The sequence below is a fragment of the Entelurus aequoreus genome, linkage group LG09 (genome assembly GCF_033978785.1).
Source record: "Entelurus aequoreus isolate RoL-2023_Sb linkage group LG09, RoL_Eaeq_v1.1, whole genome shotgun sequence".
Taxonomy (NCBI): Eukaryota; Metazoa; Chordata; class Actinopteri; order Syngnathiformes; family Syngnathidae; genus Entelurus; species Entelurus aequoreus.
The window spans coordinates 9,619,307-9,632,251 of record NC_084739.1 but is presented as its reverse complement, the minus strand read 5'-3'; the positions used below and the strand labels follow the sequence as shown (position 1 = coordinate 9,632,251).

Below are 12,945 nucleotides of genomic sequence, written 5' to 3'. Positions count from 1 at the left end.
TTTTTTTTTTTTTTTTTAAAAAGCTTCTGCGCATAGCATAGATCCAACGAATCGATGGCTAAATTAATCGGCAACTATTTTTATAATCGATTTAATCGATTAGTTGTTGCAGCCCTAAATAGAATATGCTTTAGGAACAATTTCTGCTATGTGGTTCCTTTTTTGAAAGTGTGTGCTAAAATACAGTATTTTAACAGGGTTGACTCACGATATCCGCTTTCACTATTATGTGTTTGCTAAGTGTCCCTTGTCATCAGAATTACTGGATATTTTCATTTGTCTGAGTGCGTCCAAGAAGCTACATTTCAGGCTTTTGGCTGTCACAAAGCCTCAGTGACGCGGTGCTGGATTTAAAAGAAAAAAAGAACTCACCCTTCAGCGGAGTTCTCATACTGTAAAGCCTCGCTTTTACGGCTTACGACTGTTAACCGCGAGACCTGCTCCGCCAGATACCGGGTTCAAGAAGTCAGCTGTCGCAAACCATGCAAATGAGTTTTGAGGCTTTATTTTTGCATAGCTTGTGGCGTAAGTAATGAGGCTTCACATCTCATAGACAGTTGGACAAATCAAAACTGTGCTGCACCAGACCAAAAGTGTTGAGCACAACGAAGAGATTGAAAGCATTTTCGCCGCGCTCCTCATTTCTTTCCATCCTATTTCCTTGGGTTTTTCCTTTTTCTCTCTGAAATACCCCTCCGTCTCTTTCTGCGGTCCAGCTATCTCTTTTCATCTCCTCGTTTGCCCTCTTGCCCCCAGCCTTTCCTCTGTCTACAGGGTCTAAGATGGAGTGGCTCAGTCTCGCAGAGCTCACACTTAATTAGGCTTGGCCTTGTCACACATGGAGGGGCTGGAGCCAGAGCGCAGCTAAAGCCAGTGGGTAGGCAAGGCCGGAGATGGAGATAGGGAACAGTTGGCATCAATCTGTTGCCTGCTGCTCACAAAAGCAGCCATCGCTTAAACCCTCTTCACAGGAACCCTTCCCATGTGTCAGAGTAAATATAGCACACACCGTGAATTTATTATTATTTTCTTAAATCCTGGAATTCTGTGTTGTTCGTGCGTTTTTATTTATTTTTTATTTTTTTATTATTAAATAATTTATTAATCAAACAGAACAATACACAACAATACCATAATAAGGCAATCCAATTCCAAAACCAAACCCGACCTAGCAACATTCAGAATAGCAATAAACAGAGCAATAGAGAGGACACACAAACATGACACAGAACAATCTAAAAGTAGTGAAACAAAAATGAGTATTATCAACAACAGTATCAATATTAGTAACAATTTCAACATAGCGTTGATTAAAAATCCCTCATTGACATTATCATTACAGACATTAATAAATAAAATAAAAAAAATAAAAATGAACAATAGTGTCACAGTGTCTTACACTTGCATCTAGGGATGATACTCGAAACCGGTTTTCTCGGTTGTTCGATAAGAAAAGAACCGAGTCCTCGGACTCGAATCCCTTTTTGAGAACCGGTACCCGTTATCGAGACCACTATAGTAAAGAAAAAGAGTTGGTTCTTTATTCGAATCCCTGGGAACGAATCCCGTCCCGACCAGAAATGCCCCGTGAGACATCACAAGAAATGATGTCACGTAGCTCAGTCATTAGGCGCAGATAGGGAAAGCAGGAAAAAATGGACGGGAAAAAGCGCTCCAAGGTGTAATAAAGTTAAAAAAAAAAAGGTATAATCCAATGAATAACTTTACTGAGAGATTTGAGCAGGGTACAAACACATGAAGAACACTTTTACGACCAACCGGAAACATAGCAACCAGGCTAGCAACGCACCTCCTTTTCGGCAGCTGTCGCAACGTTCTTAAAGCAACCGCAGCACATACATACATATATATACAACATATATGACATCTCCCTTTTTTAACTTTCGTTTTTCTTTCCTTGTAAACAAAACAAAATCACACTGTATATGTGTTGTCTGTCTAATTATAAATAATGCAGACGAGGCGTGTTGGCTGAGTTCTTGACGTTTACTTTCACAGCGTGCTCATTTTTAGCTGCCGGGTGACGATATGCAACAACACTTTTCGGGGCTACCGCGCATGCTCGTCACTCCCGTTGCATGCTGGGTAGTGTAGTTGTTATATTCCCTAGCTCATAACATCTTTCCCCATATAAGGAAATAATGTTAACTCAAAGTGTATTTCTTTTTTTAGCTTTAACTTTTCATTTTTTAGCATTGTATCCACATTTGCAAAGAACTTTTCTCTTCATAGAATTTTCTTTCAATAAAGAAATAAAGTGCAAAAATGTCAAAGCATCATAACAAACCGTTATGTCAAATAGCAGCAGAATTGCACTTTTTGGAAAGCTGTATTTTCAGTTTTGTGCCCAAGGGACTGATTTTATTTAACACTATATTATTATTTATACACCTATTGTGATCACAGAGACAGGTTGTTTTTGTGTTACTGTATATGTTTGTTTTTCTGAAAAAATCCCACTTAATATACTTTGGGTAACAACAGTCAATATTTATTTTTTGAATTTTATTTTTTTAGGGGGGGTAACAGTCAATATTTATTTATTTATTAGATTAAATTGATTTCTTATATAATAAAAGTGAGCTTTTGTTAAACCAAATATTGTGTGTTTTTTTCCATATACAACCACCTATCTGGACTCGATAAGAGAATCGATAAGGAATCGGTTCGATAAGAGGATTCGATAATAGGCTCGAACTCGATAATTTCTTATCAAACATCATCCCTACATCGCATCTCATAAGCTTGACAACACACTGTGTCCAATATTTTTCCACAGCGATATAATAAGTCATATTTTTGGTTCATTTAATAGTTAAAACAAATTTAAATAACGGATCCCATATTCCGATATATGACTCATTATTATCTAAACTAAATGCAGTTTTTTCTACTGATATCATCTCATAGCTTGTGTGTACCAGTCAGAATGTGTTGGACTATCAACATCTATCCATTTTTTTTAATATTACCCTTTTTGTTATGATGCATATTGAAATAAATGCATTTTTACTCTTTGATGACACGTTACTAAATTGATGGAGATCCCCAAAAATACAAGTTTGCAGTGTCATTGGAATGTTTGTATTAAGGAATGTGATTGCTTCTTCTGTTGTTTTCAACCATAACTCTTTTATTCTCTGACATTCCCACAATAAATGAACAAGAGTTGCCTCGGCTGCCCGACACTTAACACATAACTTGCTATCTACTACACCGATTTTAAACAGCTGAGAAGATGTAAAATACAATCTATTCAAGATCTTAAATTGAGTCAGCTTATCTTTAATGCTTCTAAAGGGCTTATTGGCATTTTTCCAAATATCATTCCATGATATGTCTCTTTCATCTAAAATGTTTAAGTCCATCATTCATTTCCGAACACATGCGTCATTTGCATTTCTAGTGTGGTTTATTATTCCATAAAATAGTTTAATTAATTTCTTAATTGTATCTTGATTAAAAAGTGTCTCTTCCAGTTCATGGCTATTTAAAGACATACTTTCAGAGGATATTCATTTATTAACAGTATGTTTTAAAGAGATAAAATTTAAAAAAAAGATTTCTGGGTACATTATATTGATCAACTAAATTATTGAGCGGTTTAAAAGAGTTTTTATTAATAATATGATGAGGTTTAGTAATACCTCTGTCTTTCCATGTTGTCCATTTAACCACATTTTTATTAATTATGATATCAGGATTGTACCAAAGCGGTTGATTTAAAGATGTCATTCGTGCGGTTTTTGATTTTGATTCTTCCAAGATTTGCTGCAGCACTGACCGTTTATTGTTTGGGCCCATTTAGAGGAGGATGGCACGCACCAGCAGATCTGTTTTCCTTTTGTGATTTACTGGCAGCACCTCACAAGATGCGAAGGAGGCGAGGGCGCCGTGTTCCCTCTAGATCATTTTCATTGAGGGGAGTAAATGTGGGGTTTTGAGATTATTTTTTTTCGCACATCTGTAAATTTATTTGTTTGTGTAAATTTAAAGCAACTGGTACTCCTGTATTGCTGCACAATGGATGGACATTTGTCAAAATATGTGTATACATATATATATATATATATATGTGTTCTGGCAATGCTTACTTAATGGGGACATCGCTCTGTTTACACCAGACCTGGGCAAATTAAGGCCCGGGGGCCACACGCGGCCGTTAAGCTTTTCAATCTGGCCCGTCGGACAATCCCAAATATTTTTTTTTAGATCTTTAAGGTGGAAACTGTAGCTGCCATTATGATGTGCAGTGATGTTTTCAAATGACTGTAAGTCTTGAACTACACAAAGTAGAGATGTTATCGGCCGATAAATGCTTTAAAATGTGATATCGGAAATTATCGGTATCGGTTTTTTTATTATCGGTATCGTTTTTTAAATTTATTTTATTAAATCAACATAAAAAACACAAGATACACTTACAATTAATGCACCAACCCAAAAAACCTCCCTCCCCCATTTACACTCATTCACACAAAAGGGTTGTTTCTTTCTGTTATTAATATTCTGGTTCCTACATTATATATCAATATATATCAATACAGTCTGCAAGGGATACAGTCCCTAAGCACACATGATTGTGCGTGCTGCTGGTCCACTAATAGTACTAACTTTTAACAGTTAATTTTACTCATTTTCATTAATTACTAGTTTCTATGTAACTGTTTTTATATTGTTTTACTTTCTTTTTTATTCAAGAAAATGTTTTTAATTTATTTATATTATTTTATTTTAATTTTTTTTAAGAGGACCTTAGCTTCACCATACCTGGTTGTCCAAATTATGCATAATAATGTGTTAATTCCACGATTGTATATATCGGTATCGGTTGTTATCGGTATCGGTTGATATCGGTATCGGTAATTAAAGAGTTGGACAATATCGGAATATTGGATATCGGCAAAAAGCCATTATTGGACATCCCTATTGTAGATTGTCACTGAAGGCATCAAAACTATGAATGAACACATGTGGAGTTATGTACTTAACAAAAAAAGGTGAAATAACTGAAAACATGTTTTATAATCCATCCATCCATCCATTTTCTATCGCTTGTCCCTTTTGGGGTCGCTGGAGCCTATCTCAGCTGCATTCGGGCGGAAGGCGGGGTACACCCTGGACAAGTCGCCACCTATTCGCATAATCTAGTTTCTTCAAAATAGCAACCCTTTGCTCTAATTACTTTTTTGCATTCTCTCAATGAGCTTCAAGAGGTAGTCACCTGAAATGGTTTTCCCTTCACAGGTGTGCTTGAAGCAAGAAATAACGTTTTTCAGTTGGAACGTTAAGTGTCTTGTTAATGTTAAGTGTCTTGTTAATGTTAAGTGTCTTGTTAATGTTAAGTATCTTGTCTTTGCAGTGTATTCAATTGAATATAAGTTGAAAAGGATTTGTAAATAATTGTATTCTGTTTTTATTTACCATTTACACAAAGTGCCAACAAAAGCAGTTTTTGAAAAAGTTAATAATCTCACTCACCAGTTTTAACAGTGACTCAGCAAACTTTAAAATATAATTTGTATGACAATTATCTCTCTCCTGTGAATGATCGCATCTCGCTCTATCCTGCATGTCACCGCTGGTCGTTCAGCTGCCGCATGCTGTGAGTTATTGTCACATTAGCAAAAAAAGCAGTACCAGAAAGCCAATCAATTAGCGTGTGGATGGTGTAAAGGAACATGCTTCAGTCTGAGTAGCAGCTTTCCGCCTGGCACAAGTGTTTGACTTGTCTCCATTCAATAGTTGCATTATTTTTGGAAGGTAAAAACAGGAGACATACATTTATTGATTTAATTGATTTTTCTTGCTCTATGCAGTCGGTGCGACCCTGTTGTGGTGGCATCTTAAAAAGCTCCTGTCATCCTTTAGCTCGCTGATGTGAAGTCTCACGAACTACGTGTACCCATATGTAGGGTAGATGTCATGAATTAAATATTTGCTTAGTTATTAGCTTAGTGCCGTTCCAATTAGAGATGTCCGATAATGGCTTTTTGCCGATATCCGATATTGTCCAACTCTTAATTACCGATACCGATATATACAGTCGTGTAATTAATACATTATTATTAGGGATGTCCGATAATGGCTTTTTGCCGATATCCGATATGCCGATATTGTCCAACTCTTTAATTACCGATACCGATATCAACCGATACCGATATCAACCGATATATACAGTCGTGGAATTAACACATTATTATGCCTAATTTGGACAACCAGGTATGGTGAAGATAAGGTACTTTTTAAAAAAAATAATCAAATAAGATAAATAAATTAAAAACATTTTCTTGAATAAAAAAGTAAAACAATATAAAAACAGTTACATAGAAACTAGTAATTAATGAAAATTTGTCAAATTAACTGTTAAAGGTTAGTATTATTAGTGGACCAGCAGCACGCACAATCATGTGTGCTTACGGACTGTATCCCTTGCAGACTGTATTGATATATATTGATATATAATGTAGGAACCAGAATAGTAATAACAGAAAGAAACAACCCTTTTGTGTGAATGAGTGTAAATGGGGGATGGAGGTTTTTTGGGTTGGTGCACTAATTGTAAGTGTATCTTGTGTTTTTTATGTGGATTTAATAAAAAAAAAAAAAAGATACTGATAATAAAAAAAACGATACCGATAATTTCCGATATTACATTTTAACGCATTTATCGGCCGATAATATCGGCAGACCGATATTATCGGACATCTCTAATTATTATGCTTAATTTTGTTGTGATGCCCCGCTGGATGCATTAAACAATGTAACAAGGTTTTCCAAAATAAATCAACTCAAGTTATGGAAAAAAATGCCAACATGGCACTGCCATATTTATTATTTAAGTCACAAAGTGCATTATTTTTTTTAAACGTGCCTCAAAACTGCAGCTTGGAATTTGGGACATGCTCTCCCTGAGAGAGCATGAGGAGGTTAAAGTGGGCGGGGTTGGGGAGGTGCGGGGGTGTATATTGTAGCGTCCCGGAAGAGTTTGCGCTGCAAGGGGTTCTGGGTATTTGTTTTGTTGTGTTTATGTTGTGTTACGGTGCGGATGTCCTCCCGAAATGTGTTTGTCATTCTTGTTTGGTGTGGGTTCACAGTGCGGCGCATATTTGTAACAGTGTTAAAGTTGTTTATACGGTCACCCTCAGTGTGACCTGTATGGCTGTTGACCAAATATGCGTTGCATTCTCTTGTGTGTGTGAAAAGCCGTAGGTATTGTGATTGGGCCGGCACGCAAAGGCAGTGCCTTTAAGGTTTATTGATGCTCTGTACTTCTTCCTACCTCCGTGTACAACTCCGTACAGCGGCGTTTTAAAAAGTCATACATTTAACTTTTTGAAACCGATACCGATAAATTCCGATATTACATTTTAAAGCTTTCATCGACCAATAATATCGGCAGTCCGATATAATCGGACATCTCTAGTTCCAATGATATAGGACACAATGTTGCCGTGTGCAAAAAAAAAAGATTCCTTCTGCAGAAAGCACACATCACAGCTTTAGCTTCGGAATATAAAAAAAAAATGCTTGTTTTGCTGGAAGGTTGCTGTTGCCCTTTAGAGCAGGGACACTGCAGCATACCACACTTCTGCACAGCCTGTATTCGCCTGTGCACAAAAAAATAATTCCCCCATCTTAACGATATGAAGAGCCATTTTGATGAAGAATTACCTTCTCTCCCTTGCGCCTGTGTGTTTGTGTGTGTGTGTGTATTTGTGTGTGTGTGTGTGTGTCTTCTCCTGACATAAAAAAGAGAAAATCCCACTTGAGCTGTGACATTGTGCCTGTGTAGCAGAAACATACATAGACTATACATCAAAGCCAAGCAGGAGTGCACATTGAGGGGAAAGGCGGTTTAATGATGGCAGCAGTCTGGAGTGTTAATGTGGATCTGCTAAGGAGGAGCGTTGATGACAGTATTATTCCCCAGCCTAAGCCTTCTCACCAAATGCCTCATACACCTGCATGTGCAATATGCTTAAAGCGGTGGTTCTTAACCTTGTTGGAGGTTCCGAACCCCACCAGTTTCATATGCACATTCACCGAACCCTTCTTTTGTGGAAAAAAAATATTTTATTTTTTTTCGAATTCAAGACAAAGTTATGTTTTTTTTCCTGGTGCACACAATTAACTGTGCATGAACATCACCTTGTTCAAAGAACAAAACCAACAGTGTATCCATGATACGCCCATATGGAGAAGTTTTTATTTACACGATGAGTTGGGTGTGTCTTGACTGCCGCGGCGAAGGCTCCGCCGAACCCCTGAGGCCGACTCACCGAACCCCTAGGGTTCGATCGAACCCAGGTTAAGAACCACTGGCTTAAAGTATTGTAATATGTGCTGCAATGAGTTTTACATCTGAATGTTGCTTCTGTTTTTGCAGGTTCTACATACAGCGTCCTTTCCACCATGCCTTCCGACTCCGAGAGCAGCAGCTCCCTCAGTAGCGTCGGTACGTACGCTTCTAAAACAATAGATCACGTTTTTTTGCGAGTACAGTGATATGAGTAGGGTTGCAAAAAAAAAAGTAGCGGCTTACCGTCCGGAATTTAGACTTAGACAAACTTTATTCATCCACAAGGGAAATTGTTCCACACAGTAGCTCAGTTGCAAAAGATGGAAAGGGTAAGGATGGAAAGGATAATGCAGGTATAAAGTAGACTAAAAGTGTACCATAGCAGCAATACAAAATGTAACTTGTAATAATTACATATTATATATACAGTATATAATATATACTTATATTATATTTTATATAATATATACAATATATAACAAATCCCAATTACCATATACAATATTACAGTATATGTAACAGCTGCAGCAAAAAAAAGGGCAGCATAAGATAGAGAGTAGAATTTACGGTATTCTTTTTTTAATCTCAGTTATAAATACTGAAAAAGTCCCACAACTTGACATATTTTCATTCAAACACATGATCTTATTATTAAGATTTAAACAAAAAAGTGGCTTTATAAAGTAATTTGTTGTTTTTAGTAGACTTGAACAAATGCAGTCTGTTTTCTTTACTAAAATAAAACATCAAGTCCATGTCAAGTGTTAAAGTCAATACATCAAAAAAACAGTAACAACTATTTTCTGAGCAGTTAGAAGTGAATTTTAAACTTGCCGCTTTTCCTCCGCGTCAGATAATATGCCGGTAAAATAAATAAAACAGAACCATCAATCACAGTGCAAGGAAATGTAACCAATATGGTTTTAGTATATCAATATTTTTTACAATTACATGTTACATTTTGTAAAACAGATCAGAGGAAATTTTGGCTTTGATTGGCTTTCCTGACTGTCAATCACATACGTCTCATACACATACATTAAATCATATCTTTAACCTTATTTGACGACCGTAAGATGAACTTATATACTTTCATGTTTGGGTTTCATTTTGTACAGCGGCAGATACTTGCATCTGATACTGGCATGTGACTTTTGAGGCGCACAGGCGATTAAAACCACATTCCCCTCCATGTAAGTGTAAATATAATGTGCACATTATTGTACATGTAATATTTCACTATATAGATGCACAAATGTGCTGTAAGAGTATAAAGTCAGGAGTCGCCCCAGGAATTGAGGCCATTTCTCCATAGCTTGTGATCAGAATCCGCTTTATTGGTTATCACACAATAAATTTGACTTGATAGGCTGTGCTCTCTTGTTCAATGTAAACGAAAAATAATTTGAAGAATGAACTAAAAATATAAACAAGTACTTAAATATCTAATATAGGCAAGGCTAATCATACAAGTGCAGTGGTGAATATAGCAAAGCAAACAGAGGATGAAGTGAGCATGAGTTAGTACATTAGATTATTTGCAGAGTAATTTTACTGCGTTCATCAGATTGATAGCCTGAGGGAAGCCTGATGCATGGTGTATATAAAAAAAGCATAGTCTTCTTCTCCACGCTAAAAACAACACATTTCTTACTTATACACACCATAAACACACTTCCTGATATATCTTTAAATTAATTATGAATATTTCACATTTTACAAATTGTCTTTGTGCTGCATGTTGCTGGTGTTGTTGCGCTCAATCAAGCACAGGAAAAAAGCGAAGCAACCAAATGTTACAGTAAAACATGTTTACCGTATTCTTCGGACTATAAGGCGCAGTTTTTTTCATAGTTTGGCCGGGGGTGCGACTTATACTCAGGAGCGACTTATGTGTGAAATGATTAACACATTAGCGTAAAATATCAAATAATATTATTTATCTCATTCACGTAAGAGACTAGACGTATAAGATTTCATGGGATTTAGCGATTAGGAGTGACAGATTGTTTGGTAAACGTATAGCATGTTCTATATGTTATAGTTATTTGAATGACTCTTACCATAATATGTTACGTTAACATACCAGTTGGTTATTTATGCCTCATATAACGTACACTTATTCAGCCTGTTGTTCACTATTCTTTATTTATTTTAAATTGCCTTTCAAATGTCTATTCTTGGTGTTGGGTTTAATCGAATACATTTCCCCCAAAAATGCGACTTGCACTACCGTTCAAAAGTTTGGGGTCACCCAAACAATTTTGTGTAATAGCCTTCATTTCTAAGAACAAGAATAGACTGTCGAGTTTCAGATGAAAAGTCTCTTTTTCTGGCCATTTTGAGCGTTTAATTGACCCCACAAATGTGATGCTCCAGAAACTCAATCTGCTCAAAGGAAGGTCAGTTTTGTAGCTTCTGTAACGAGCTAAACTGTTTTCAGATGTGTGAACATGATTGCACAAGGGTTTTGTAATCATCAATTAGCCTTCTGAGCCAATGAGCAAACACATTGTACCATTAGAACACTGGAGTGATAGTTGCTGGAAATGGGCCTCTATACACCTATGTAGATATTGCACCAAAAAGCAGACATTTGCAGCTAGAATAGTCATTTACCACATTAGCAATGTATAGAGTGTATTTCTTTAAAGTTAAGAGTAGTTTAAAGTTATCTTCATTGAAAAGTACAGTGCTTTTCCTTCAAAAATAAGGACATTTCAATGTGACCCCAAACTTTTGAACGGTAGTGTATACCAAAAATAAAGTCAAATGAAGGAAATCAAAGGCACTACTGTGATGTGCTGCCACTCTTTCAGGCGCATCAAAGAAAATAAATCAATACAATTGTTTATTGCATTATTACTTTCCCCTTCTTTAACTAATCGTGCAATATTTTGACTTATTTCCCTTTCTAAAAGTCCATTATTATTATAACATTCCTACTTTTATTTCCTTCAATCCTTCAACGGTAGTGTATACTCCAGTGCGACTTATATATGTTTTTTTCCTTCTTTATTATGCATTTTCGGCCGGTGCGACTTATACTCCGGAGCGACTTATACTCTGAAAAATACGGTATGTTGTTTTTGTAGATACAGTATATGGACAGAACATGGAGGAAAAATAGCGGACATAGTTGGACAGCGACTGTATTGACATCTTATGTTGATAATAGGGGTGGGGATAGCAGAATAACTCACAGTGCAATTGATTTATTTTCATAAGCCGCAATGAGGAAGAGGCGTTAATTGGAAGCAGGTGATAATTGGACAGAGGCTGTTGTGCCTGAAATGTGTTAACTCATTATAACAACTTTAGTTTTTTAACTTTCAAAAAGGATTTGGAGTGCATGAATAAAGTAGAAAGGTCGACCATCTTTGACCACATGCTCACTTATTAACGAGTACGTTGCACAACACGTAACAAAACAGACCCAATGTTTTAATAGGACTAAGGAGCAAACCGCCCACTCATGTGTAATACCGCTGATGAGTTAATTGTAAGCAACATTACGCAGATGAGTCAACATTTTAAAGTGCATGCAGATGTAAATAAAGCTGATGGATGCTGACATTGACTATGTTTCCATTCTGATTTCTCAAATAATTTGGCTCACAAGAAGAATCCTACAACCCAAGGCAACACCTTAGTCTGATTGTGTTTGGCTTTTGAAAAGTCGGACTAGCACACCTAGATTATACGATTGAAAACCAGGGGCCGTACTTATCAAGCTTCTTAGAGTGCCATTTTACACTTAAGTCCTGAGAATTTGCGAAATTTAGTCCTACTCTCAAACTTAAGAATAAAAGCTTTTTATCAACGTTCTTAAGTCTAAGAATCACTCCTACTCTCCACGATATTTAAGAGACCTTCAGAGGTGTCTTAAGTGGTTAGGAGTTGCCAGCAGGGGGTGGCACTGAGGCGAGAGAGACGTGCGCGAACGTTCAGGGAACGGAACAATGTTTTGGTTTTTTTTGATGACGAGCAGCTGATCAATCGGTATCGTTTAGACAGAGCGGATATTATTTTTGTCACAGATTTAATACTTTTCGATTCCTTGTTGATTTCTGCATGTGGCTGCAGTGGGCTAGTATATATAGAGCCACCCACACCAGTTTCAAATTAGTTGCCTAATTAATGAATTGGAAAGAAAATGTTATGACAGTAGCGTATGTGTGTGGCCGTGAGGTGAGTGACGTCAGTGAGTGTGTGGGCGAGAGAAGAGAGGGAGCGGTAGCGTGAGTGCCGGCGGGGACTAGTTTGTTTTGTATTATTTTGTAGTTTATTGTCAAAATATACACTCCCATTGTCCACTTAAATATTTCCAAGATATTTCTTTATTCTTAGACAATGGATTCCCTTCCGTGATTGGTCATTTCTATGGACACAGAAATGACGTCACCTAAAATTCCGTTTACGGCACATAGTAATGTCGTAATTCAGCTCTGAGTGTGACACTTAAGATTCAGTCCTACACTTCGCTGAAAGTGTGAGTAAGACACTTGATAACTAACTTTTAAGTGCAGCTTTCAGCGAATAATTTATTTACTCTTAAGTCAACTCTTAGCAGACTTCTTAGGAGTAATTCTAAGAAGCTTGATAAGTACGGCCCCAGATCT

At 36.8% G+C, this 12,945-nt stretch overlaps 1 protein-coding gene across 1 annotated transcript in view; it reads left to right on the top strand.

The window, feature by feature from the left end:
- The window catches only part of LOC133657087 (disks large homolog 5-like), a 189,846-nt gene that overhangs the window by 63,409 nt on the left and 113,492 nt on the right, over positions 1-12,945 (top strand). Inside the window, exon 2 of the mRNA XM_062058008.1 lies at positions 8,411-8,479. Coding sequence (XP_061913992.1) covers positions 8,411-8,479 — 69 coding nt within the window. The remainder of the gene's footprint in view (positions 1-8,410; positions 8,480-12,945) is intronic.